Raw genomic sequence first — 27329 nt, 5'->3', positions numbered from 1 at the left:
GCGGGGCGGCGGGGCTGGAGAGGGGGCGCCGGGCCCCAGGGTGCCCGGCCGACGGCCGCTCCCGCGAGGTGCCCTCTAGCGGCGGCTGGGCCCGAGCCCCGTCCCGGGCAGCGGGACACGCTGTCAGGTCGCTCCCGGGCTTTTGCTCGCCTCCGCCCCCTCGGTCTCTGACTGCGTTTCTCCGCCCGCCTTTTTCGGTCTCTGTCTTTCTCGGACCGTCGCGCTCTCCCAACGCGGTCCTTGTCTCTCTAGTTCAGCCTTTTGGTCTCTGGCGGTCTGTCTCTCTTCCTCCCTCGGGAGATACCACTGGGGGGCGCCTCAAGCCCGTGGATTGCCTAGTCCCCTTGCCACTGCCCCCGTCCCCCTCTCCCCCCGCATCACTCCTGGACGAAGTGGGAGTGATTCCCCATTGCTTCCCCAAGGTCCTACTCTTCCCCTGGCCCACCCACCAAGAGCGGGAGCTACGGGGTGTGGGAGATAGAAGAGGCGTACCCTTCGTTTTTCAGTCGGGTTGCTTTATTCTTTCATGGTAGCAGGCCCCTGGCCCCAGGAGCTGCATCTCCCCTGCCCGTCCCCACCTCTCCCCACAGCTCCCATTTCTCCAGCGCCAGTGTCTGCGGTATGGGGAGGAGCAGCTTCCTGCCTCTCACCCTTTGCTCCTGGATCTTTCCTGTTCACTTGGGGTTTCCACAGACCCTGAGAAGCAAAGAAACACTGTTTATTATGTGAGGGAGAGGGACTGGGGGGAGGTGTCTATAAACTTTCCTTCCCCTGAGCTCCCTAGATGACCTGGCTTTAGTGGATCCTCCCTGGTGCTTAGTCAGCTGACACGGGGGAGGTCGCCCGAGCCATTCTGGGCCACAGCTGCTCAGTGCCCTGGCAGTCACACCTGCTCACCTGAGGGATTCTAGATGTAGTAGAGGGGCACCTCGCGACACAGGGTGCTCACTGTGGTGCCCAGGAAGTCCAGGTCCACGGAGGATGCTGAGCCAGCATCATGACCCTCCTCCTGGCCCAGCTTAGAGGTAGACACTGCAGGCTTGACCTGGAAGGAGCACTTGATTTGGAGCCTGGGAACTGAGTTTTTGTCTCACCCATGGCTCTTATTGTGGGACCTCAGGCATGCGAGACCATCTCTCTGAGCCTCCTAAAAGCCTTGGTTTCCTTACCAATAAAGAGGGGGGCTGTGCTAGAGTCAGAAGCTCCCAAGTGGTAAGGCTCCCCTGAGGCCAGCAGCTTGGCCTCAGGGCGGGGCTGGGGAATAGGAGGGAAGGTGTAGTACAGGTGGGTCTGGGGGGGGGGGCACTCACCTGGCAGCCCACAAGGAGCAGTGCTCTACAGGTGACAAATAGCTGTCATCTCAAATGCTCATCTGAGCAGCCCTGGGAGGGGTACAACCTACTCCTCTGCACCCACACACCCACCTGGAAGTTCTGGAACTTTCTGGTGAGAGCCTCAAGACTTGGGATGTTCTCCGGCGCCATCTTCATGATGTAGCAACAGGTTCCTGGGGCTGGCTTATAGGCAATCAGGAGCTGAGGACAGAAACCCCAGAGTTCATTCAGGAATGCCCTGCCTTGCTCACTCCCTAACCCTAACCCTTAGGCTATCTCCCTCTAGGTTAGGGACCAGAGGGAGTCATATTAGAATCTGGGGATCACCCTGGGGAGGCAAAAGGGCTAGGGGCTAGGGAGAGATGGATGAGCATGAAGCGGCATAGCTGGGTGGGTCTAGCAGTCTCCCCACCTTTGGCCCCTGTCCCTAGCATTGGGAGGTCCAAGTATACCTACCCGCTGGTAGTCATACACTACAATGCCAGTGGAGCCAATGGAGAAGGTGGCAGTGCTACCCACACGCTCACTCATGGCCAGGTGCTGCTGGGCTTCTGGTCCCCCAATGCTCATCTCTAGGACCTGGGGGAGGGCAAAGGGTGGACTCTCATTCATCCCTTTAGCACCCATGTCCACCCTCAGCCCTCTTTACTCAAATGCAATCCCTTCTTCCTTGAGAGCTCAGAGAGGCTGGAAAGAACAGGCTATCATGCCAGCAACAGGCCTGGTGGAAAAGTCCAAGCCGGGTTTGCCACCAGGATCATGCTTCTGTCCTTTCTTGAGGCTCTCTTGCCTCCTCCTCCCAGTCCCCTCAAACCATTTATTGTCTACCCAGCCCATCCAGCCCCTGTTTGGCATGTCCTGTACCCACTGCCCACTCCATCCCAGGCCTGCTCACCATCTCAGTGTGTTTCTGGCTCATGTGAAGACCCATTAGTAGGGCCCCCACAATCACCACGACCACAAGGACTACCACCACGACCACGATGAGGAGGCGTTTGAGGTTCACAGGGCAGCAGGGGATGCTGAACCGACCCCGGGGGGCTGCTGAGTAGTCCTGACATGGTGGGGCAGGCAGGGAGACAGGTGTGAGATCATGAGGTTGGCCCTTCTTTTCCCTGCACAGGCTGGACACCCTCCCACAGCTGGATACCAATGCTATGGACATGCAGAAGAAGGTGAGATCAGAGAAAGCTTCTTGGAAGAGGTGGCCTGGATTCCAACAGAAATGCTTAGATGTGAAGTCTAGCATGAAGATAGCCAAGAGAATCTGCTTTGCTAGTCTCATCTGCTGTTTCCTCCATGCCCCTGGCACCCCAGCCGGGCCAGTCCCTCTCTGTTCCCCCAAATAATCCATGCTGTCTCACACCTCCCTTTTTTACACATACTACCCCTTCTTCCTGCAATGACTGCCTCCTCCACTTAGCGAGCCCCTACATATTTTTCTGGAGTCAGTTCAAATGTCATCTTCTCTGTGAAGCTTCCTGTGACTTCCCAAATAGTGGCTGCTTACACAGTGCTCTCTCTGTAGCCCTTTCCACTGACCACGATTGTGACTCTCAGCCCCTTATACTGGAATTATTGGCTGCCACATCTATCTCCCCAAAGGACTGTGCCTTCGTGGTTGGTGTCCCTGCCCTGACTTAGCACAGTCTTGGTTAGTTAAGTGAATGAATATGAATGAGGAAACAGGCTTAGAGAGGTTGGAAGAAGCAGGGCCCAGCTCACACACATGTATACACATACAGTCACACTCACCGGTGGGCTCTCAATCAAAACTTCTTTGCTGCCCATATCCATCTTGCTGCAGGCACCTTCCCCTCTCATCTCCCAAGTGTGACTAGCATCTTATATGTGCCAGTAGGGAGAGGGGACAGTGGTGAAGTACCCAAGCCAAGCCCTTGACCTTGAAGCCTGTTTGTTCCTGGCCCTCGAGAACCGACGTCCATCCGGATAAGTCAGCTGCAAGAGCGCCTAAGGGCCCTTGGCCGTGGCACATGAGTCCTCTTGGCCCCTGCAAGAGCAAAGCTGGGTGCACTGAGCAAACTTGCCCTTGGGCAATCTGCACCTCTCACCGTGGGTGTCTTCCTGGCATTGACTGCCTTTCTTGCTGGCACCTGCCCCTGCAGTCTTGTGGCTTTCCCTGTTATTCTGCTAGCTTGAAACTCTCAGGCAGCCAGGGGTCTGACCCAATGGGGAGTCCATCACATTTCCCAGCAGAATTTCCCCCATGCATAGGGATCAGCTCCAGGAACGGGAGTGAGGAAGCTGTGCCCATGGATCCAGAGAGGTAGTACTGAAGGCAGGTGGTGCTTTGGCATCCCTGTGAGGGTTCATATATGGCCATTTTCAATTTCAATCATGCCACCTGGCTGGCCTCTTCCAGTACATCTGCTACCTAACCTCAGACTTGCCCCTGGTCATTCTTTTCCTGTGTCTGAAAACTCTGTCCCCTCTGGCTATAAATGCATACATACTAATAATGTGTGGTTTTTTCCTTTTTTGCTTTGGGCTTGTTTGTAGGCTGAAGGCCATCCCCTCTGCCCCCACCCCCTCCCCCTCCACTTTTACTTTTATTTGCACTTATTCTATGCTGAATTTATTCCAGGTCATATACTCTTGTTTCTTCTGGGACATCCTTCTTATCTGTGCAGCTTCCTCTTCTGGTTTGAGAACCATCAGCCTCAGTAAGAATCACTTCAGTGTGGCAAGGAAAGCTGGGATGAATCTCTCCATGAGCTACATAAATTTAGTGGCTCCTTTTGGGGGCTTCGTCCACTTTGTTTGGATGTGCTCAATGACCAGAGAATCTTCCTCTAAACCTGTAAGTTCAGCATTACTCTCTACATTTTCAAACAAGTGCAGTAAAAATGCGGCACTCCTTTTAGGCCACTGACCCTGTGTGCAGCCCCACCATTTGGCCTGGGCACACCTACTTCTCCATTATGATGATGGACCAACACGTTGCTTCTGTAAAGTGACATCCTTCAGATACTTGGTGGTTTTTCCGATATGCATGCCCTTGATGACCTGGGAAGATTCACAAGTGTTCTTAAAATGAATGTGAAGATTTGAACCTTTTGATTTGCTTTTGTGGGATTTTTTTGCATCAAATGAATAGTAGCCATTTTCAGAGATCAAACTGAGGGCTTTTGATATACCCCGGCAGCCTTGCACGGGGTTGGGTGTGGTGACTGATGGGGTCCCAATCCCCTCTTCCTTGAATCTCACCTGCTTGGTGCTGCCTATGACCCTATTCCTCTGTGCTCCTCTTTTTATACCCTCTGATCGTAAATTTGCCTTGGGAAGCTACTCATCCCAGTATGATCCACTTTCTGGACCTGCTACTTCTCCATTCTCTTTACCTCCTTCCTCAAAGCCACTTCTTTTGTTTTGTTGTACTAAACCAAATATACTAATGGCTGCATCCTTTCTCTTGGGCTCCCCTCCACTTGCTGGACCACTTGTGGTCTCTACAGTCAGTGCATTGGAACTTGCTTTAAGTGTGTAAGCTAGAGCCCCACCCTTACTCCTCTAGGCCTAACTCCCTTATCTTCCTGATACTTTACCTCCAATACTTCACCTCAGTTCCTGTCCCTGCCCTGGGGGCTCCCTCACACCTTGGCCCTGCCATTCAGTCATGAGCTGACACCCCTCCACACCCCCAGCTCTGCAGCACGGGCAGTTTGCCCTTCCCCACAAGGACCCTCTCTCCAGCTGGAGGGCCATCAGCCTCCAGGTTGCGCAACAGCATGGCACCTGAGCTGAGAGTGCCTGAGAAGCTCAGGGAAGGAGAGAGGGAAGGGAAGGGTGTGTTTGCTCCCACCACCCTCCAATAGCCCAACTACCCCTTTAAATATTTGCCAAAACCTCTCACAGCAAGTGTCCTAGGAGAAGTGAAGGGAGGAGGGGTCCAGGAAGGAGGGGAGAGCATCCTCCTCTCAACTGTGTGTAGCCTCAGCTGTGTGCAGGTGCCAGATGCAGGAGACAGCTGCCTGCAGTGCCCACCCCTGCCCGCCCCCAGTCGTCCAGGCAACGCTGGCATTGATTGGCTGACTCACATGCTCTGGGCCTGAGCCAGGTGGGCAGCAGGCCAGCGGGAGAGCCACGGAGGACTGCAAGCATCTCCGGGTCCCCGCAGGCATCTCAGGGGGCTGCACGGTCCAGCTATAGAGCTTGCTCTGAGCAGGCGCTGTGTGTAGGGCTTGCCATGGAAAGGAGTGTCTCTTGGAAAGAAGCCTTTGCTCTCTCGGTTCCTCAGTCTTCCCTGCAGGCTGCCTTTGGGCTGTAATTCTCACAAGCTTTACGGATTTTCCTTTTTTCCCCCCACTTGTTTTTGCCTGTTCGGAGGTTTGGAAAAGAAGGTTGCCCTCAAGTTTCATAAAGGGGAGTCCAGATGCTAGCACTGACCCCTCTGGTACTGAGCCAGTAGAAGTCTTGGGGTCCTTATCTTTCTTCTCAGGAAGAAAGGAGGGAACTTCAGCTGAGCATGCATAGCTGTCACCTCACCCCCCACAACAGGCCTCTGCTGTAGACTTCTCAAGTCTTGGCCTTTACTTAGGCTGCTTCTCCCTCCTGGAAATCCCACCCTTGATGCCTCTTCATCTCTTTAAGAGTCACCCACCCCAAAAGGCCAAACACGAGCCAATGGCACCTGCTCTATAACCTCACTGCCCCAGGCTATGGTGCCCCCTCCCTCCTCCAAGATCTCCCAGTCTCCTGCTGCCCTTTCACCTGCCGCTTAGTGCCCACTGCTGTTCTCTTCAGCTATGTGGCTGCTTTTTGTTGCCCTATGTTCCCTGGCACTGGCCCTGAGACAATGCTCTCCCGAGGATTCTTTGTACCTGTTGCAGGGCAAGGAGCATGTTGGCACCCAGCCAACATGTAATTATATTCAGTGGTATAGGCAGACATGAAGGGGCTCCTGGCGAACAGTCAACAGTTTGTTCCTTCAGTTTGTGGACATTGCGGTGCCTCAGTGGCCAGCTCTAGGACTCTGAAGGAGTCATTCTGCCTTTCTAAGGCTTTAGTGTGGACAACTGGGGAAAGGGAACCATCTGCCTGTCCTGTACCCCTCTCCAAGCTGTTGTGAGGACCCAATGACATCATCAAGCCAATTGTCATGATTATCATCTTCGACTTCACCCCCTCCCAAGACACCTCTTCTCATTAGCTGACAGTAGAACCCAGACTCCTCTTTTTTGTCTGTCTCCAGGTTAAATCCCTCTGGACGAACCGTGGGTGATGGTGAGCCCTATGGCAACCACCCCTTTTATGTGCGCCTCCTCTTTTCCTCCTTCCAGCTCCTCAGCTGGGGGGGCTGGGACGAGATTCACTCTGCCCTTTGTGTGCTGGGCAGAGCCGTGCCAGGGACGGGTGGAGACGGTTGCCCAGCTGCCCCAGCCACGCTCCCCACCCCCATTGCTTGTCTTCCCACAAGCTGGCATGGGAAGGACAGCACAAGCAGCTGGATGGGCAGTGGCAAGTGAGCATCAAAGGGAAGGGACATCCCTGGTTGAGAGAACATGGACATAAGCTCCTACCAGAGAGGCCCCTGCTGGCAGAGACTGGGGACAGCTGGGACACATCTTAGACCCAGTGATCTTGATCTCAGTTTCCTGGCTTGATGTGAAAAGAACACTAGACTGAGAGCCCAGCCAACCTGACTTCCAGTCTCCCTCTGTCCTGTACCTGTGAACTTTTGGTACAGTTAGTCCCATACAAGGATCCCAGGGAGGTTGTAGAACAGCAGTTCTCAAACATTTTGAGAACATTCTTCTCCTTCTTCTTCTTCTTCTTCTTCTTCTTCTTCTTCTTCTTCTTCTTCTTCTTCAGCTTATTTAGTTTTTGAGAGAGAGAGAGAAAGAAAATGAAAGCACATGTGTGAGCTGGGGAGGGGCAGAGAGAGAGAGGGAGACAGAATCCTAAGCAGTATCCTGACAGTGCAGAGCCCTATGCAGATCATGACCTGAACCATAATCAAGAGTCAGAGGCTTAACCGACTGAGCCACCCAGATGCCCTGGATCCCTTAAAATTCTTAAAAAATACTGAGGACCCCAAAGAGCTTATATGTTATTTTCAAATGTTAATTAATTAATTAACACTAATTATGTTATTTTAAAGTGTTAATTAATTAATTAAACTTGCTATAAACTCATTCTATGTTTTAACATAAATAAGAAATTTTAAAATAAATTTATTCTACAAAGCAAGAGAAATTAGAAGCAAAATGTCATTGTCTTACATTTTTGCAAATCTCTTTAATTTCTAGCTTAAAAAATGTTTTTAGTGTTTATTATATTTGAAAGCAAGTGCGACAGAGAGCAAGCAGGGGCAGGGCAGAGAAAAAGGGAGACACAGAGTCTGAAGTGGGCTCTAAGCTCTGAGCTGTCAGCACAGAGCCCAGCTTGTGGCTCAAATCATGAGCTATAAGATCATGATCTGAGCTGAAGCTGGACCGACTGAACCACCCAGGGGCCCCTAATTTCTGGCTTAATAGAAGATATAACATGTAGTCTCTGGAAAATTCCAGGATACTTTTGTGAGAGCATGAAAGTGAAAAGGTAAGATTATGTTTTAACATTATTAGGATATTTGTTTTGACCTCAGCGACTCCTCAGAAGGTTCTCAGGGCCCCCTGGACTCCCTGGATCACACTTTGAAGACTCCTGGTGTAGAAGTATAACTGTGAACTTTGGCGTTGGGCACTTGTGGGTTGAAATCCCAGTTCTGTCACTTTCTTCAGGTACTATCAGCCTCACTCCTCTTACCTGTAAAAGAGGGCTTCCTATCATCCTCAAAAGGTTGGAAGGATTACATGCCTAGAGTACACAGCACACAGTGGATGTGGCATCTACTAGGGAAAGCTTGGCTGGTTTCCTCTTAGTTTGGGCCTCAGTTTCCTCATTTGTGACAAAGAACTGGACTGGAGAACATCCAAGGCTCTTCCCAGCTTCAACAGTCTGTGGTTGGATAGTGAGGTATGTTCCAGAATTCCACACTCCCACTCCAACTCAGTGACAAACATTTCCCTTTTCCTACAGAGACACACAGGCACATTCTGTTCAGTGGCTCTTGGAAACACATGTGAACACAGATGCACATACATGGTGCTTATGACACACCCATGAACTCTTGTTTAGAGGATATGTCCCCTAAGGGCCACGACAGTTATCCAGGCACACAAAGCATGTGGATTCACAATGCAGAAATGCCTGCACAAGGGAATATGAGCCTGTGTGCACGTGCTCCTGCAGAGGCAGGTGTGTACACGTGCACAGTCATGCTGTCAAAGGATGCACATGTATACCTTGCACACCTGCGCTCACGACAGACCCTCTGGGTGCCAGACACGCAAGCAGATGGCCCCAGAGACCGCTGGTAGTGCCTACAGCGGCCAGGGCCGCAACCACTTCTTTCTTTGGCTACTCCCAGCCGGGGACTCCCCCGCCCGCTCCGCCCAGCGCGCGCCCCCGCGGCAGTCCGCGTCCGCCCCCGCCGGTCAGCCCTCGCTCGGTTCCCGGCCCGCGCAGCCCTCCCAGCCGGCTCGCGAGAACGAGCAGGGGAGAGGACGGAGCCCGAGGGCTGGAGAACTCGACTCTCCGCAGCGGGCAGCCGGGCCCCTAGCTGCGGCAGCAGAGGCAGCGGCTGCCGGCGGCGGCGGCGGAGGCCGGGAGGTACCAGCGCGCGCTGGGTAGCGGAGAGCTGCAGGGCGGGGGCTGCGGCCGGTGGCCTAAGGGAGGGCTTGCTTGCAGTCAGCATGGCGGGGCTGCGGGCCAGGCGGGGTTCCGGACTCCGGCTGCTGGCGCTGTCCACGCTCGGCTTCTGCCTGATGCTGCAAGGCAGTGCCAAGAGGCCCCCCAAGACGCCCCCCTGCCCGCCTAGCTGCTCCTGCACCAGGGATACCGCCTTCTGCGTGGACTCTAAGGCAGTGCCCAGGAACCTGCCCTCCGAGGTCATCTCTCTGTGAGTCCCCTGGCTTCTGAGGTGGGGAAGTGGAGAGAGGGAGGAAGGCAGGAGCCGCTCTGGGAGTTTATGGGAAAACCTTCTCTCCCCCTCTACAAAGTGTGGGAACAGGAAGACTCCAGGGGTCCTCAGGACTGGAGATTCAAGGCATCATCCAGTTAGGGAGTTCTGTAGTCATGCAGACTCAGCAGCCATGGCTGGGGACAACGGGAGTTTATGGCCAAGAATGAATCATCACCACCAGCAACATCAATGAGACCTACTGTGTGCAGGGCTCTGAACAAGGGGGGAGGAGTTGTTTACAAGAGCAAGTGGGTCCCTGCCTGTGATGTCACACCAAGGGCAGAAAGGCTTTTTGTGGGGGGAGGGAGGGTGGAAGCAGAGGGAGGGGTAGAAGTGAGATACACCCACACAGTGCCCTGTCGGCACACACACCTGCCACTGGGCTCCCATCCACTCTGCACTGGGCCAGCCAGGTGGTCACTTGCAGTAAGTGGCCTCAGACACTGGATGGGCTGTGTGGTCCTTCCTTGAGAGCAGGATGCTAATCCCCCACCCCCAACCCAGTGCCATCCTTCCCCAGCACCCAGCACACTGTGGGTGTTTGGATGATCTTGAAGGTGTGGGTAATGGAACCTTTTGACTGAAGGGGAAGCTGAGCCTGGGGCCACTGGTGCTGAGGAGGCAGTAGGGGAGGATAGAGAGATGGAAGGCAATGAGTTTATGAGAGGAGAAGATAGCCCTAGGTGGTGGGGCGGGGGGGGGGGGCAGGCGGGGGAAATGGGCGGTTTCCAGGGCCAGTTGCAAAGAACCGTTGCCCTGTTCACCTTGCGAGCCCTGCCCCCCCCCCCACCCCGGCAGTCCCTGCAAAGTCCCCACAATACTGACTCAGGTGTCCCCTGCAGGACGCTGGTGAATGCTGCCTTCTCGGAGATCCAGGATGGAGCGTTTTCCCACCTGCCACTGCTGCAGTTCCTGTAGGACAGGGCCTTGAGGAAGGGCGGGTAGGGGGTGGGGCAGTGGAAGGGGCTGACCCTGGGCTGGGAGAAGGGGCACAAATGCAGCTAGCCATTTAATATGCAGATGTCCCTTACTTTTGCTGGATGGGATAGCTACAGATGGTGCAGCAGCATAGAGTCAGGAATGGTGCAGGGAGCAGCAGTGGGGAGAAGGAAGGTGGGGGTTGCCTGCAAAAGTCCAGTGGGTATTTGGGGCCTGATTAGGAATGGACTTGCTTCCTCTAGAGACCCAAAGGAACTGGGGGCAGTAACTTGGGCTGGTGCCAGAGGATGGACCCTGCAGGGGAGAGGGGTCATCATAGAGACCGCTGACCCCAGGAACCACTATTTGAAGAAAGAACTGGGGGTTGAAAGGGAGGGAAGAGAGGGGATGGAATTGTAATAGAGGCTGTTTCTGTTTGGAGCCCCAGTTGCAGGAAAGGGCACCTGTGAGTTACCCTAACTCCTTTTCACTGTGGGTTATCCTCAAACGCACCACCAGTCTGAGGGGGACAGAGTGAGTGAGCTGGGGTGAGGGTGGGTGGCAGAGAGTGGTGATGGAGACAGGAAGGATGCAGTGGGGAAGGACCCAGCCTGACTGGAGAGATCTGCCCCTGGCTGTTTCTAGCCTCGAAGAGGTTTCTGGGACCAGAACAGGCTCCTGGCTGGTCTCTGCTGGGCTGCTCTGGGGCTCCTGTCTGGGGCTTGGTCCGAGATAGGGTGGCAGGGGAGCCAGACTGTGAGGAGGCCCCAGGGTGAGGCAGCAGGCTGGGGGCTGGCAGAGCGGGCACACCCTTAGGAGCTCTAATTCCCCCTCTGTCTCTCCAGGTTACTCAACTCCAACAAGTTTACTCTGATTGGAGACAACGCCTTCACAGGACTGTCACACCTGCAGTACCTGTGTGTAGCAAGGAAACTGGAAATGGGAACTAGAAGGGAGGAGGGAGCCGGGACCTGGGTGGGCTGAGAGGGGAGGTTCAATGCGGAAGGCTCAGGGAAGATGGGGGGAGTGGAGAGCCCTTGCATCCTCTGACCACAGGACCCAAGCAGAGGGTCATTTCATCCATCCTTCTGCCTAAACCATCCTGCCTGGATGCCCTGTCACCACAGGCTTAATGTCTCCAGAATCAGAATGGAAGCCTGTCTTAGGACCATGGGCAGGAATCTAGATGGAGCAGAAGCAAATAGTTGATTGGGGGTCTGGGATGCTAAGTGGCATCTAAGACAAGTTCTCATTTTCTCCAGCTTCATTGAGAACAATGACATCTGGGCATTATCCAAGTTTACCTTCAGAGGACTCAAGTCATTGACACACCTGTGAGTATATCATGTACACATACACACAGGACCAGAGCCTTCATCTCCTGTGGCCTGTGGCCTTAGTTACAATCTTCAGGTGATTCAGGGTCTCTCTTGCAGATCGCTGGCCAACAATAACCTGCAGACACTGCCTAGAGACATCTTTCGGCCACTGGACATCCTGAGTGACTTGTAAGGCTGAGCCCTACTTCTTTTGACAATGCCCCGAGGGGCACATCCCTGGAGAGAGTGGTGTGAGCCAGAACTGGGAAGAGCATAAGGTCTTGAGAGGCTGGAAGGGCTTTGGCAGCCTTGGGGATGCCTCCTAGAAGGCTATGTTGATACACACAAGACAATATGTGTATATGTGTTTTTTTTAAGTTTATTTATTTATTTTGAGGGGAGAGGGACAGAGAGAGAGAGAGGAAGAAAGAGAATCCCAAGCAGGCTCCGTGCTGTCAGCGGGTCTCAACCCCACAAACCATGAGATCATGACCTGAAACCAAGAGTCAGTTGGCTTGACCCACTGAGCCAACCAGGCACCCCAAACATGTGCTTTTTAAGTGTATGCTTGATTTTAACCTTCACTGAAGCCTATAGCATAGTCACAATCATTAATCAGTATTTACAAAAGAAGAAAGCCAACCCAGGATTGTGGAAGGTCCGGAGGAACTGAGATGCAACATAGTTGTGCAGGTTCTACTCTGCAAAAGGCCCCTGACCTAGGAAGCAAGTAGGGACTAAAACAGCCCCCACCCACTGGCCAAGCACGTGTCTACAGGGGTGCACCTACCCCAGGGGGGAACCTTTCTCTAATCTGTGCAAAGATGCCCTGTGAGCAATGAGCTGTGGCCTTGATTATACCCATTTCTAGAAACCTAGAGAGCCTGGGTGGGCAGAACAGCTGGGAGCCTGTTTCTCTCTGTGTTCCCTCCGTCACCCTCATGATCCAGGGACCTGCGGGGCAACTCACTCAACTGTGACTGCAAGGTGAAGTGGCTGGTAGAGTGGCTGGCGCACACCAACACCACGGTGGCTCCCATCTATTGTGCCAGCCCACCCCGATTCCAAGAGCACAAGGTGCAGGATTTGCCGCTGCGGGAGTTCGACTGCATCACCACGGGTAGGAGGTGCCCCCAGCAGGCCTCCCCAAGGCAGCCCCACAGGCACTGCCAGCATCACCCCCAGCGCTGGCCTTGCAACCCAGCAACCTTATCACCCAGCAAGCTCTCACCCTTCTTCACCCCACCCCTCACCTTTTGTCCCTGCAGATTTTGTGCTGTACCAGACCCTGCCCTTCCCAGCAGTATCAGCTGAGCCCTTCCTTTACTCCAGTGACCTCTACTTGGCGTTAGCCCAGCCAGGTGCCAGTGCTTGCACTGTCCTAAAGTGGGACTATGTTGAACGGCAGCTTCGAGATTATGATAGAATCCCAGGTACCTGCCCCCAGTCTGGCTGTGCTGGCCCCACTTTAAGGGTTTGGGAAGGGGATGGGCTTCATTGTTCCTGTCTGGTGGGTTCCTATAGGTAGAGGGATAGATGAGACATGGTCTCTACCCATAAGAACTTTCCAGTCTTTGGGGGAGAGGCCAATATATACACAGATAACATCCATATAATAGATGGGTGTGAGGACGGAGATATGTACATGATGCTCTGGGACTGCAAAGGAGAGGTGTACCCTGGACAATCAAGGAAGGCTTCCTGGTGGAGGGGATGTCTGAGCTGAGTCATGAAGAGAGGGAGAAGGGGTCAGAGGTGATGCCTAAGGGCCTGGCTTAAGTAGCTGTATGGGGGCAATAAACCAAGGATGAAATAGGAGTGTCTACTGAGCTCAGTTTGGGATCCACTGAATTTGAGCTGAGTCTAGAAGTCTGAGGGATACCTAGCTTAGAGAAAAAATGTGGAGAGGGTATTCTGGCAGAGAGAATGACACGAGCAAATTCAAGAAGGTGTAAAACAGCTTAGTATATGAATGTGTATATGTGTAAACCACAAGCAGCTCATTTGACTACACCATATGGTTCAAAGTGGAGAGAGGCAGATGAGACCCAGGAGACTTGAGGACCAAGTCCTGGACAGGTTTTGAGCTGAGCATGTGACCTGTATTTTAGAACACTCTCTTTGTAAGTGGCATGGAGAGTGGCTTGGCATGGGCCAAATCATGCGGACACACTATTGGGGGGATCTGCTGGAGCCCAGACTGGGGCACTAGCAGTGAGGGTGGAGAGAGATATTTAGAAAGGAGGAGCGAACTGATACAAGACAGAAAATTTAATTTGTATCTCTAAAAGAACTTAGAGTCCTTATTAAAACAAAAACAAAAACAGAAAACAACTTCCCCCAAAAGGAGATTCTAGAGCCAGATGGTCTCCCTGGTAAATTCTATAAAACATTTATGGAAGAAATAATGGCAATCTTACACAAACTGTATTAGAAAGCAGAAGGGAGGATTGGAAGAACTCAGGACTAATCAGCTGGGGGTGAGTGAGGGACAGGGAAGTGTTGGGGATGGCTCGAGGTTTCTGGAGTAGGGGACTGGGTGGAGCCACAAACAAGCTGAGAACACAGAGGGAGGAGGACCAGGTTTGGGGGCACATATGTGCTTAGTCATGGCCAACTGGAGTTTGAGGTGGTTTTGGGTATGTGGGCAGGGAGGGTCTGAGCTGCAGCTCAGAATCATCAGTATCTGGGCAGGTGCACCAAGGCTGTGGAAGGAATTCGGAGATGACTGCCAGAGGCGGGCTCAGTATGGGCTTTCTTGCAGGGAGAGGTGGGGAAGAGGAGGGTGGGTGAAGCAGTGCTGGGAAGGAGGAGAGGAGAGGACAGGTGATGACTGGAGACACCAGGACAGGTAAAGAATGTGGCCCCATGTGCTTTGGGTGCCTGAGAAGGGGTCAGATTGGTCTGGTTGTTGAGCAAAAGTACATTTGTGTGGACGTCCTCATGCATAAAGTCCCTTTCAAAAGTGGGAGTTCTTAGGAGAATGCGTTTTCATCCACAACTGTCCGAACATCAAACTGTTATTTTGTACACCTTGGCTCTATCACCAGACTATGGACAGGCTCAGACTCTTCCTCCTTCCCCTGCCTGGCATCTGGCCAGCCAGGTAGCTTTGGTCAAGTCGCTTAGACTCTGAGCCTGCTTCTATGCAAAAGAATAGGCTCCATTTCAGAGTGATTAATTGAGGAACTGTGTTCACACTTGGCACAGTGACTTCGCACAATAAGAGTTCAATAATGACGTTATGGATAAACAACAGGTCGATATCTAGGGACACCTCTTTTGTGCTCAGTGTCCACTTATATTTAAACCCTGGGTGCAAGGGCGGAAAGAGAGTGATGCTGAGACAGATTATTAGCTGTGAAAAGTGGTGAATGCCATGGGGAGGGATACTCTACTGGAGAGCCTTAGTTCAGCCCAGGATTGGAGGGGACTGACCCCTGTTCCGGAGGGCATGGCATGGGCTGGGGGCCTGCAGCTCCCTGACACTGCCTCATGCTGCTTCCCTCCACCCTGGCAGCCCCCTCGGCGGTGCACTGCAAGCCAATGGTGGTAGACAGCCAACTGTACGTGGTGGTGGCCCAGCTGTTTGGTGGATCTTACATTTACCACTGGGACCCCAACACCACACGTTTCACCAAGCTGCAGGATATCGACCCACAGCGCGTGCGCAAGCCCAATGACCTAGAGGCTTTCCGCATTGACGGTGACTGGTACTTTGCCGTGGCCGACAGCTCCAAGGCAGGTGCCACCAGCCTCTACCGCTGGCACCAGAATGGCTTCTACTCCCATCAGGCCCTACATGCCTGGCACCGTGACACTGACCTGGAGTTTGTAGATGGTGAGGGCAAGCCACGGTTGATTGTGTCTAGTAGCTCCCAGGCACCTGTCATCTATCAGTGGAGTCGTACCCAGAAGCAGTTTGTGGCCCAGGGTGAGGTGACCCAGGTTCCCGATGCTCAGGCTGTGAAGCACTTCCGTGCTGGGCGCGACAGCTACTTGTGTCTCAGCCGCTACATCGGTGACTCCAAGATCCTGCGCTGGGAGGGCACCCGCTTCTCCGAAGTGCAGGCCCTGCCCTCCAGGGGCTCACTGGCCATGCAGCCCTTCCTTGTGGGTGGCCGCCGCTACCTGGCACTGGGCAGCGACTTCTCCTTCACGCAGATCTACCAGTGGGATGAGGGGCGCCAAAAGTTCGTGCGGTTCCAGGAACTGGCTGTACAGGCCCCTCGGGCCTTCTGCTACGTGCCTGCTGGGGATGCCCAGCTGCTCCTGGCCCCCAGCTTCAAGGGACAGACTCTCGTGTACCGACACATAGTGGTGGATCTCAGTGCCTAGAGGGGTGCCGAGGCTGCTGGGTTCCTCGGGCGGCCACTGGAGGCTGAAAAGAAGTCTCTGTGTGAGCAGCATGTGTGCCCTTTGTGAAGACACATGTAGCCAACCTGCATACATGCCCTCACGTACACCCTCTGCACACCCATGAGCACAGTGCACACTATGGACTGGCCCGGAGGAGCCACTGGTCACTGTTGTAATCAGCATGAAGACTTGTATATGCACCAGGCAACCCAGCAGCCCCATACCCTCTCATATGTGGACACTTGTCAGCCCCACACCCTACTGAAGGCCCCCCTTGATGTGCTGCTTTCCCCACCTTCTGGTCCCAGGGTAGGAGGGGCAGAGCCACCACCCACTCCTGTTTTTCAGCATATCCTTTCCACTTTCTGGTCTCTCCTGTTGGTGCTCCAGGTGTCTGTTTACCTACTCGTGCTCCGCCGTGCAGCCAATGGCATCCTTCACACTGCTGGGCTCGCTCACCCATGCTGTATTCCTTCTGCATGCACACATGGACACACATGAGCACACCTGTTGACACTCCCATTTCTGTATGCATACATGCAAGTTCATTGCTGCCTAAAGAGGCTCTCTTTCATCACCTTGCCTCTCTTTTGGAGAAGACACACAATACCCGCCCTCCTCTGCTCATCCCTGGTGTGCCCACCCTGTAGCTGATAAGGATGGGAATGTTCGTGCCAGCCTCTGGGTACCTGCCAGAGCTCCTGGGGGCAAAGCCCATCTGCCCAAAGCAATAACAACAGCAGACCCTGACCTCTTCTTAGGGCTCTCTGTTCTTTCTGGAGTTTCCTGCTCTGATCCTGAATCCCGCTCACCTGTGGACAGAAGACCACCCAGAGAAAAGCTTTCCAGCTTTTCTTTACTATAGCTGCGGGAGCCTCAGACCACCCTGTCGATCAGCCCCACCTTTGGGATTGGACCTTGAGCTGTGTAGGCTCCTTTAGGTGGGTCCAAGAGCTGGCCGAGCCAGGGACACTGCAAACATGAGCGAACTGGGTGACTGCCAAGAGTAGAGCAGGGCTAGAGAGCATCCAGGGGAACCTGGGACCTCTCCAGTTCACAGAAGCAGGCCCCAGGCACATTGCCTTTTAATGCAAGCTGAGTGTTGGGGGTTGGGGCTGAGGGTCCCGAGGGGGCAGCACCTGGAAGCCAAGCTTCTGCTGCCCTCTGCTGTATGCTGGGAATAGATAGTTCTGAACTGGAGGCTGGTGGAGAAGGCATGGGGTGGGGAAACCACCCTGTGCCCAGACTGTGTGAGGGCCTACTGGTGGCAAGATGCTCAGGGGCACTTGGGGACAATGTTATGACTCACTGCTGCAAATAAAAATTCCCACCCCATTGCCAGCTCTCAGGTGTCCAATGGCTGTGGCCAGTGGTAGCTGTTTCATTGAGAACAGGGCCAGGGCTGTGCTTTCTGTCCCTGCTGTCCCATGGGAGGTTAGGGGGCATTAACGTTCAGACTCCCTTCTTCCATGTTCTCTTTCCTTGGAGGAGCGAGTGGGCACCCCAGGGTCATCTGGTACTGGGGTCAGGAGTTCATGGTGATGACACTCAGGTGCAGAGCAAGTGTGACTAGTCTCCACCACCCACCTGAGGCTGACTCATGACCCAGGTTGTTTCTTCCTGGAGCACACAGTCTTGGGGCCCACTGAGATTGGAGTCTGTCCCTCTGTTAGGTCAACTCCAACCAACATGGCCAAAGATAAACTCAGCAGTCCCTCTCCTCTCCTCTTGCCTCCCTCCATTGCTGCCAGCCCTTGCCCTGGGTGTAAGATTTCAGGCAAGTTGACTGATTTCCCTGGTCTTCAGTTTCTCCTTCTGTAAAGTAGATAATAAAGCCTACTCTGTAAGTTCTTGATTCTTCCACTTACTAGCAGGGGTGGCCTCAAACCATCTAGCCTATTTGTATCTCAGTTTTCTCATCTATAAAAGGTGGATAATCAAGATACCTACCTTACAGGGTTAGTGTGAAATGTAAATGCATTAAATATATAAAACACTAATATATGAAAGGCCCTTGGAATAGTGTGTCTGTCACAGAATTATGATTTGTATTGGTCTTTAGGACTATATGAGATACAGAGGTGGCTCAGAGAAGGGTGCTTGGTGGGAAAGAAGGTTGATCATTGGGGAGAACTGCCATCTGTGGCTGAGGGTTCCTTGCCCTGTGCCCTCACCCGTAGCCTCAGATGCCCAGCCAAGCCTGCCCCTGACCACTCCTCACAATGGAGAGTCTCATTCAAACCACATTCATGTGCTCTTGGCTTAGCAGATGCTTCTCAGGTCCCCCAGCCATACTGTCCTGGGAATTCCTGTTGTGCTTTTTCAAATGGGGAATGGACCCTCTTGCTGTGCCAGGGAGAAGCTGCCAGGGAAAGTGGATTGAGTCTCTCAGACATATTGGCACTCTGTTGCCCGGTAGAAAGATAAACATCATTCTGTCACTTCCCCCCAGGACTCCTTCTAGGGGTGGGAGACACTTCTCTCCCTGAATGCCAAGCTTTCTGCTGTATGCCTGCCTGGTCACCTGACCTAGGATCATCTGTGTGTCCAGAGAGTTGCTTAGCAATCCAGTGTAGCTGGGTGACTGTGTCAATATCTCATGACCAAAGGCCGTGGGAGGCAGAGTCCACTCACTCTGCCAAAACCAAGAAGGATGACAGCTCTCAGCTCCCAGCCACATGGCCTTCCATGCTGAGTCCGGCTTTTGGGAGCAGACCCTCTTTCCTAAACACAGTCATCAGGACCAGGAGTCTCTGTATAAGAGACTTTCCCAGCTGGGTAGCCTTAAAGTGGGTACAGGAGAGCTCTTTGCCAGCAAGTGGGGGTAGATGCTGAGGTCAGGTCAGGTGACTCTGGAAGGCAGCTGGGGAGGAGGTGTTCTGTAGCAAGTGCCAAAAGACTTAAGGTGCACGTGCACACAGTCAGCCTAACACCCTTTCCTCCAGAGGAATGAGTGTCCCTTCCCTCTTCTGCAACCTCCTTGATCCTTCTGAGCTGGCCCCCTATTGAGTCAGTCACATCCTTCTACTCCAAGGAGACAAAGATGTGTCTCCTTGATTAACCTCAACTTTCACCTCCATCACAATGTCTGTGCCTAGAGATGGATGGTGGGCTCCTCGCCCTTGGCGTCTCTTGACCTTCCAACATAGGGTGGGCACAAGGCCCAAGCTGAGGGGGTGGTTAGATGGAAGAGCAGGCCTCAGAGGAGTTTCTCCTGTGGGTCAGTTTCACTGCTAGCTCACACACCCAGCAACACCAATAAAATTGATGATAGTAATTAAGAGTACATAATTACCACAAGTTTATTTATTCCCAAGAAGCCTCCTTTCCCTGGCCCCCATCATTAACTATTCCATCCTTTCCATAGGTGGTGGGTGTTAACTATGGCTCTAATAAAAATTAATAACTGCCAAAGTTGCACACCTCCATGGCTCAGGGGAGCTCTGCTGTCTCCTTCACCTCAGCCCTATGAAGCAGAGGGGAGACAGGGCAGGGTCTGGTAGGGGAGGTAACATCCCCATTGCCAGAGGGAGGAATGGAGCACTATGCAGAAGAGGTACAAAGAGTGCAATCCTGTATATAAAGTTCTAGAGGCAACAACTTTTGCCATCACTTTTGAGCTCCCACCTTTTTCCCCATATGCACCTCCCCCCAGAGGAGCTGCTTTGTTCCCAGTCCCCTTCCAGGCCCCAGCTCAGAAAACTGATAAGCCAAGCATTACCATCCAGCAACAAATGCCACCAGGTGATGTCACTTTTCATCCATAGGGAATGTATTTCCCGAATGGTTAAAAAAAAAAAAAGATCTCTGTAAAGGTCAAGACCCTGCATACAAAATATTCACTACAAAGTGGCAATGGTGATATGATTAAATTCTCAGGGATACTTGTGTTCTTGACTCACAGGAATAGGGGGAATTTCAGATTTCTGGTGAAGAAGGCATGGGGTGGGGCACAGGTGCTCAGGGCTCTCCCCAAGAATCAATCTCTCAAATAATCATCATGGTCCCACCTGGAGAGGTAACTCAAACATCAGCTCCTGAAGCCCAGTCTTCAGAGTGAATTTCATGGGGTGTTGAGCCCCTCAAATCCCCTCTCCCTATTTCCTCCAGCTTCCGCTCTTGGGCAACTCAGAGTCTTTGAGGCACTCAGGCATCAGTCTCAGAGTGATGCACCCAGTGGTGCAAGAGACCTGGATTTGTCCAGGCCTTCCACGTTTGCGTGAGCCTGGAAGCAGGGTCCTGCACCCATCCCATGCCCTATCCCATTTTACAGAAGGGAAAGACAAGGCAAAAGGAGGAAGACGGTTTTCCGAGGAAACTCTGGGATCCAAATTTCCTTCTTTTCCTTCTCCCCACCTTTTTGTCGCTGTTTTCCATACTCTAACCTTTGCATTTAGGGCGGCTACTCAACCTATGAGACCCATCCACAAATAGGAGGTGCATCGCCCCTTTAAGGGGCAGGTCCCTGGCCTCCCAGACCTCGTCCCGCCCCCTCCGGCCGCACTGCGCCTGCGCTCAGCGCGGGAGACCTGGGGTTGGGCAGAGCCCAGTTCCTCGCAACTTTCAAGTGAGTTGTAAACTCCGCCCCCAGGCCGGAGCCGGTGGCCGGGAGCTTTGAGACTTCGGGGACCTTAACGAATGAAGGCCGCGATCTCCACCAGGGGCCTGGGACGCAGCAGCGCCGCGGGGAGAGTCGAACAGCTAGTTCTCCACAGCAGGAAGTGCAGGTCGGAGCGGTAACTGCCCTAGGAGCGCGGCGAGGAGGCAGAGCGCGCCCGCGCTTACCGACTCCCGAGTCGGTCCCTCCCAGCCCCGGCCTCCTCGCCTCAGCCCACGGGTCTCCCCATTCTTCAGGCTACCCTCACTGCAGAATTAGGGGGCGGCCGGCTCCGCCTCTGCCCCTTGGCAGCCGGAACGCCCCTTCCACTGATTACCCTATCCCAGCCCTGCGTGAGCGTCCCTCTAGGCATCTTCTTGTAGGGGTTCTCCCTTCGTCCTGAGGCTGCAGGATGGTGTCCTGGATGATCTGTCGCCTGGTGGTGTGAGTATGGCCGCTTTCATACCCCCTCTACCTCCAGGTGCCAGGCCGCCCTTGAGGTGGAAGATGGGAACATCTAGTGGGAAAGAGGGGCATTCAGGTGCTCCCAAGGGTTAGCGGGCCTACACTAGGCATCGGGCACCGGTGCTTGTACTCTACCCCCAAAGCCTTCTTGGCTCATGGCGACCCGCCCCTTCCCCCCCCCCCGCCCCCCCGCCAGCAGTCACACACACTCCAGACAGGAGTGTGGGACAGAGAACCTTACACTAGCCTGCAGCCCCTTGGCACACAAGGTGTTGTGGCACGTTGTGGGAGGAGATTTCAGGTGCCTGCTTCTCGTCTGCGCAGTCACATGACTCTCCACCCTGGCCTCAGCCTCCCCACTCTGTCCTACTCACCTTTCAGTACTGTCTGCGGCCTGGCAGTGTCAGGTCTGGTGGCCCTGGGCCTGATTGCATGTCCATGGGAGGGGACAGCCTGGTCCTCTCACCAGCTCAGAAGCCTGCTTCCCACCCACCTGCTGTGTGTGCTCCCGCTCAATCATGCACCCATAGGCCACTGGTGCAGGCTTGGGCAGGCTTGGACTGTTTGTAAACAGCAGGGTGGGGAGGTGTCCTCCAGGGCACTGACTCAGGCACAGGTTGTGCAAGCCAAGCGAGAAGAACAGGGTAGGCCTTTGCCACTTCACACCTTTCAGGGAAGTGGCCACCTGGTGGGGGGCAAGGGGACATGATGCCCCTCATACTCCCCTTCTGTTTTCCAGGCTACTGTTTGGAATGCTCTACCCAGCTTACGCTTCCTACAAGGCTGTGAAGACCAAGAACATACGTGAATATGTGAGTGTGGCTGTGGGCAGGAGGGCTTGGCTAAGGTTGGATGGAATGGCAGACAACCTTGGGGGTTATAGTAGGTCTTGGCAAGGTGGAGATGGTCTGAACTGGCCTCCCCTTCCTCCAGGAGCATAAATACATGGGTGTGGAGTGGGTGTGGTTGGAGGGCAGACTATGGGGGTGCATGTGCAGAATCTTGTGGGTGAAGCTTCTTGGGGGTGGGTACAGGAATGAGTGGCAATTTCTCAGAGGCCATCCAGGTGCCAGGAGAATGCAGTAGGACAGGCTCTCGGGAATCTCTGGGTCAGCCTGGGACAGAGGAGTCAGCTCTGCAGGCTCAGCTGATGGCCTTTGACACCCCCCTCCCGTCCAGGTGCGGTGGATGATGTACTGGATAGTCTTTGCGCTGTTCATGGCAGTGGAAACCTTCACAGACATCTTTATTTCCTGGTATGCATGCAGGCAGTCTGTGGGGAGTGATGGCCCACTCTAGTCTGGGCTCCCTAGCTGATCTTACTCCCGCGGTGCTCTCACAGGTTCCCTTTCTACTATGAGATAAAGATGGCCTTTGTGCTATGGCTGCTCTCGCCCTACACCAAAGGGGCCAGCCTGCTTTACCGAAAGTTTGTCCACCCATCCTTATCCCGTCATGAGAAGGTACCTCGGGGAGCCAGGGAGGGAAACCTAGGGGTGGGTGTGAAGGAAAGAGCCCAGGACTTGGGGTTCAGGACACTGGGTGATACCTGGGTTCTAATCTGAGTCCTGCTGCCCTTCAGCTGTGGGACCTTGAAAGAACTTAGCCTTCTTCCTCTTCTATGATAATCAGAGGGGGGCACAGGTGAATGAGCAGTTGAGGGTGTTAAACACAGCTGGAAGTTGTGTTGGGGATGGTGGAAGGAGGCTGAGCATGGGCATTTCACTGAAGCATGTGATTCTGTGAATTGGTAAAGTATATTGGTCTTTATCCCTCCCTCCCTCCCCCCCTCTCTCTCTCCATCAATTCCCTCCCATCCTACTTCCCTTTATCATTCTCTTTAAGTAACTATATATGAAGCCCTTACTCCTTACCAGGTACTCTTCTAAATTCTGGGGGTATAGCAGCATGCACACACACACACACACACACACACACACACACACACACTCACACACTCTTCTCTTGGTGTGGTTGCCAGTGCACTGTAGGCAGGGGGTGGGCAGGGAGGCATGGCACACACTGGGGCTGCATACAAGGAGTGACTCCAGTTGTTCACCTGAGCTCTCCCCCCTTTCCTGCCCCCTACAGGAGATTGACACCTGCATCGTGCAGGCCAAGGAGCGCAGCTATGAGACGGTGCTCAGCTTTGGGAAACGGGGCCTCAACATTGCTGCTTCAGCCGCTGTACAAGCTGCCACCAAGGTGCCTTGAGCCCCAGCCCTCCAGCAGTCCTCCCAACCAGAGTGCCTTTTGGGCGAGTCCAGCTCTCTATCAGGGAGCCGAGGGATAGCAGCTGACTATGCCAGGGAACAGGATGAGAGGTGACAGGTGGGGTGTTGGCAGGAGCATGGAGCTGGAAGTTGACTTCGTTGGCTGGGACAGTGACCGTGAGTGGTTGTTCCTGCTCTCTGAGCCTTGTTTCCTGTTGGTGCCACAAAGGCATGGGGCTAGAAGGTTACTGAATTGCTTTTAGTTCTGAGGCCTATGCCCCAGTTGATTACCTGCTGGTCAGCCCTTGATTTTCCTGAGCAGCTGCCCTGACTCAGACCCCTTCCTGCTAGGATCCCCTGCCCCATTCCAAGAGGTAATGCAGTAGCTTCCCATCTCTTGCAGAGTCAGGGTGCACTGGCCGGAAGGCTACGGAGCTTCTCCATGCAGGACCTGCGCTCCATCCCTGATGCCCCCGCCCCTGCTTACCAGGATCCCCTTTACCTGGAGGACCAGATACCTCGCCGCAGGCCACCCATTGGTAAGTAGACAGAGAGATCCAGAGCTGTTCCAGAAGGAATGCCTCTTCCATGCAAGCTGTGGCTTCCGCAAGGGTTAGAAAAAGGTCTGTCTTGGCCCCGGGCCTTCAGACTATGGTAATGCCCAGCTTTGCCTCCCTGGCCTTCCTCTCCTCTATACAGGGTATAGGGCAGGGGGCCTGCAGGACAGCGACACTGAGGATGAGTGTTGGTCAGACACAGAGGTAGTCCCCCAGCCACCTGCCCGGCCCCGAGAGAAGCCTCTGGGCCGCAGCCAGAGCCTGCGTGTGGTCAAGAGGAAGCCACCCGTTCGGGAGGTCAGTGGCAAGGAAGGCACAAGGGAGGTGCGCTGTCCAGGTACTTAGCCTATGCTTCTCAGGTTGTGCCGCTCTCTCTCCCCAGGGTACCTCGCGCTCACTGAAGTTTCGGACAAGGAAAAAGACCGTTTCTTCAGACATGAACAGCTAGGGTCTTCAGAGCCTGGCTCAGTCTTACCTCTTGCGTTGTGGAGCACCAGGAGCTGTCGGAAAGGGACCTCTGGCTGCATGTCTGACCTGCCTGCACCAGCTGCTCAAACTCTGCCCCCTTGGCTCCTACTGGCTGAGGGCCGGGTGCCGCCAGGGGTACCAAAGCAGCTGGGCCCAGGATTCTATTTATTGTCTTTCTCATCCTTAACCTTCTGGGTGGGTGGGACCAGAGCCCTTTCCAAACCTCTGCAAATGAAACCAAAAGTCCACCCAGCTGTGTTCATTCCTTCCTGTCCTTCAAAGTACTTGACAGCCTCTTCCAAGGCCTGTGTGTGTGTGTGTGTGTGTGTGTGTGTGTGTGTGTGTGTGTGTGTGTGTGTGTGTTTGTCCTGGTTGTATGTTTTGGTGAATGGGGTCATGTTTATGCAAGTTTTGGTAAATAAACAAATAAAAGTCTGTTTGTCCTGGTTTGTATTCCTGGTCATCACAGCATATATTATTAAACAGCCTGCTACAGTCCAGGCCTAGAATAGGGGCTCAAAGGACAGACAGACTGCCAGAGGGGCTCAGTCTTCTGGGGGAGGTAACCACTGACATATAGTTGTGATGTAAGTACTATCTCGTCTGAGCAAGTACTGTCACAGGAAGTTCTTGGAAACCTCTGAGAACATAAATGGGGGACAAGGGAGGTGGGGGAACAGCCTGAGAGGGGTCAGAGTCTAAGAAGACTGCAATCAGGAGATGGGGTTAGACCTTGATGGGAAGTAGAAGCCAGTGGGAGCAGAGGTGTGGAGGGAGCTCAGGCAGCACAATAATCCCATGGGGATTAGCTGGAGCTGTAAACAGATTAGGCCTGGGGAGGCCAACTTCCTCCATGGGCCTGAGGTGGTCTCTAGGCAGCTCTGGGGACACCTGGTTCCTGTAAACACCCAGGGTAACGTAGGGAGCACTGCATCTCTTTGGCCATGAGAGGGCAGCAGCTGCCAGGATCTGGGCTGCCCCTAGCTTCCAGGTCAAGGAGGGTGGGGTTGGGAGGCTGGCCAGAGCCCTGCCCTACAGAGGCCTGGCTGCTGGCTGGAGAGACGATGCAGAATTCTGGCCTGGCCTCCAATGGCCCTTTCTGCTGTTCCTTCCTGTTGTTTGTGGTCATTGGCCCTGTCTGCCCCATCCATGGAGTCTCCCCTGTTCTGAGACCCAGGCTGTTTGCCAGAGCTCACTCTACTCCATCCCTTCCTCTAATCCCTGGGGTAGTCAGTGCTGGCTTTGCCCTCTCCTGCTCCGGGGTGCTGGTCTCACTGCAGTGTCCCAGGGCTGCTCCCCTTGCCCACCACATGCCTGCTCTTCCTTCCTACTTTTGATTCAGCAAAGAGGTGGGTGGGAAGAAGGGAAATGGGGTGGCAATCCGGAGTGACCTGAGGAGTGTGGATTAACTCTTGGTGTGGGGATTATCCGGGTTTTATTTGGGGGAAGGCATTTAATCAGTCAGGGTGGTTTAGCTCCTCATATATTGGTGTTCAATGACTTCCTATTTAGGCATTCCCTTGCATGACGGTGTTGCCTCATTTCTTCATTTCTTCACTCAAAACATCTCAGCATCTACCAGGTACCAGGCATGTTTCAAAATACTCCGAATGCAGTCTAGGAAGGGCTAGCACCTAGAATGTGCCTCTGCAGCAGGTACTGATCTAAGCCCCTAATATCATTCACTTGATCTTCACAACAATCTCCTGAGGTAGGTACTATTATTATGACATACATTTTACAAATAGGAAAACAGGCACTGAGAGGGCAAGTGATTTGCCTGAGGTTACACAGCTAATAAATGGCAGAATTAGGCTTTGAACCAGGCAGTCTGGCTCCAGGGTCAGTATGCTGAACCACTGTGCAAGACTAAGGTAAATGAGGCAAGGAGAAGGAGACCAGTGCATGGCAAACATTAGTGTGTGCCTGGCCTCCTGCCGGATATTTTATAGAGATGATCTCCTTGAATCCTTCTGACAAGCCTGAAGGGAGGAGTTAGACCCATTTTGCATATGGAAAAACGGTGACTTGGAGAAGTGAAGCAACCTGTCCCCAGCCATGCAGCCTGTGGGTGGCGTGCCTGTTTTCTGAGGCAAGCTTGCCCAGAAGTTGCGATGGTAGACATGGAATGGTAGGATCCACACTGCTGAACTGGGGCGACAAAACAGAGGAATGTGTGATGAATGGGCAAATGAAACAAAACTCAAAGAAGGGGGAGGCCTGAAGTTATGGGGTGTTGAGAGAGTTTTCATGGGAGCTGGAGCTTCACCTGCCCTCATTTCTAGAATGGGCTTTGAGTGGGCAGCAGGGTCTTTTGGGACCCTGGGCTGAAAGGGTGACATTTTCTCAGGCCCAAGATCTCCACCTCCACCCCCTTCCTTGCCAGCCTCCTTCCTAGCCTGGCTGCCCCACAGATCCTGCCCTTTCTGACTCCAGAGCACTCAAGTTCATCTGTTCATCATATCAGCCTCCAGGCCTTTGCTGCAGCTGTATGACTTTTCTGTCCTCTGAATGGTCTTTCTTTCCTGGTTCCCCATAGCCTTCCTCAGAGACCTGCTTTCTCCAGGAAGCCTTCCCTGACTGGCCAAGTCCTCCTCAAGCTACTAGAGCTTCTGCTGTCTGGCCAGCTCACAGGTTCTGGGCTCACTGTGGGCTGTGTGGGTTCACTGGTCCCGGGCTGGCCTCTCCTAAACCTGACTGACTTTGTAATCCCCACCTCATCCATCCTGCCTCATAGCTCCGTGCTGCTCCCCCTGACGTGATCTTCCTCCTCTACCCAACGCTCTGTCCTCTCCCTTTGTGCCCTGTGAACCCCACTCAGACACAACCTGTCCCAAGAAGCCCTTTGTGAGCATGCCCCCTGCCTCCTTAGAATTGATTGGTCACCCAGACCCCGCCATAGTTATTCTTACATGAACCTCTCTGTTTTTGCCTTGAGCACATCCTATTTTCTCCCTCATTCATTGTGACTTCATAAAGGACAGACTTGCAACTCTTGAATCCCAGCCTGGAACAAGTGGTTTAGCCAAAGTGAAATATCATCATACGTGTGTGGCTCAGCGGTGAAGGTCCA

At 53.7% G+C, this 27329-nt stretch overlaps 3 protein-coding genes across 8 annotated transcripts; 2 read left to right on the top strand and 1 right to left on the bottom strand.

The window, feature by feature from the left end:
- Nucleotides 1-494: 494 nt before the first annotated feature.
- On the bottom strand, nt 495-3196 carry SFTPC (surfactant protein C). 4 transcript variants are annotated; one of them, XM_029942156.1, is made up of 6 exons: nt 3090-3196; nt 2230-2388; nt 1791-1913; nt 1425-1535; nt 898-1045; nt 605-696 (listed from the first exon to the last, which is right to left on the bottom strand). In XM_029942156.1, exons 1-5 carry the CDS (start codon nt 3156-3158, stop codon nt 908-910), a joined length of 600 nt encoding a protein of 199 aa, XP_029798016.1. In that variant the 5' UTR covers nt 3159-3196; the 3' UTR covers nt 605-696; nt 898-907. The 4 variants fall into 4 exon arrangements, with proteins under 4 accessions (XP_029797939.1, XP_029798083.1, XP_029798016.1 ...); XM_029942079.1 differs by lacking the exon at nt 898-1045 and having other exon boundaries at nt 495-696; XM_029942295.1 differs by lacking the exon at nt 2230-2388 and having other exon boundaries at nt 3090-3149.
- Nucleotides 3197-8695: 5499 nt separating this feature from the next.
- Nucleotides 8696-17965, top strand: LGI3 (leucine rich repeat LGI family member 3). Of its 2 annotated transcripts, XM_029937306.1 has the most exons (8): nt 8700-9297; nt 10203-10274; nt 11124-11195; nt 11541-11612; nt 11715-11786; nt 12548-12717; nt 12866-13030; nt 15118-17965. In XM_029937306.1, the coding sequence occupies exons 1-8, from the start codon at nt 9092-9094 to the stop codon at nt 15933-15935; spliced, it is 1647 nt and encodes a 548-aa protein (XP_029793166.1). In that variant the 5' UTR covers nt 8700-9091; the 3' UTR covers nt 15936-17965. The 2 variants fall into 2 exon arrangements, with proteins under 2 accessions (XP_029793172.1, XP_029793166.1); XM_029937312.1 differs by lacking the exon at nt 12866-13030 and having other exon boundaries at nt 8696-9297.
- A 2624-nt stretch (nt 17966-20589) lies between these two features.
- Nucleotides 20590-24709, top strand: REEP4 (receptor accessory protein 4). Of its 2 annotated transcripts, XM_029937326.1 has the most exons (9): nt 20590-20683; nt 20937-20997; nt 21758-21830; nt 22198-22274; nt 22361-22481; nt 23110-23223; nt 23635-23770; nt 23931-24085; nt 24171-24709. In XM_029937326.1, the coding sequence occupies exons 2-9, from the start codon at nt 20966-20968 to the stop codon at nt 24234-24236; spliced, it is 774 nt and encodes a 257-aa protein (XP_029793186.1). In that variant the 5' UTR covers nt 20590-20683; nt 20937-20965; the 3' UTR covers nt 24237-24709. The 2 variants fall into 2 exon arrangements, with proteins under 2 accessions (XP_029793186.1, XP_029793179.1); XM_029937319.1 differs by having other exon boundaries at nt 20590-20997.
- Nucleotides 24710-27329: the final 2620 nt, after the last annotated feature.

Source organism: Suricata suricatta, chromosome 1 (assembly GCF_006229205.1).
Source record: "Suricata suricatta isolate VVHF042 chromosome 1, meerkat_22Aug2017_6uvM2_HiC, whole genome shotgun sequence".
In the NCBI taxonomy this organism is placed as follows: domain Eukaryota; kingdom Metazoa; phylum Chordata; class Mammalia; order Carnivora; family Herpestidae; genus Suricata; species Suricata suricatta.
The sequence above is the reverse complement of the archived record's forward strand: the minus strand, read 5'-3'. Positions and strand labels throughout refer to the sequence as shown.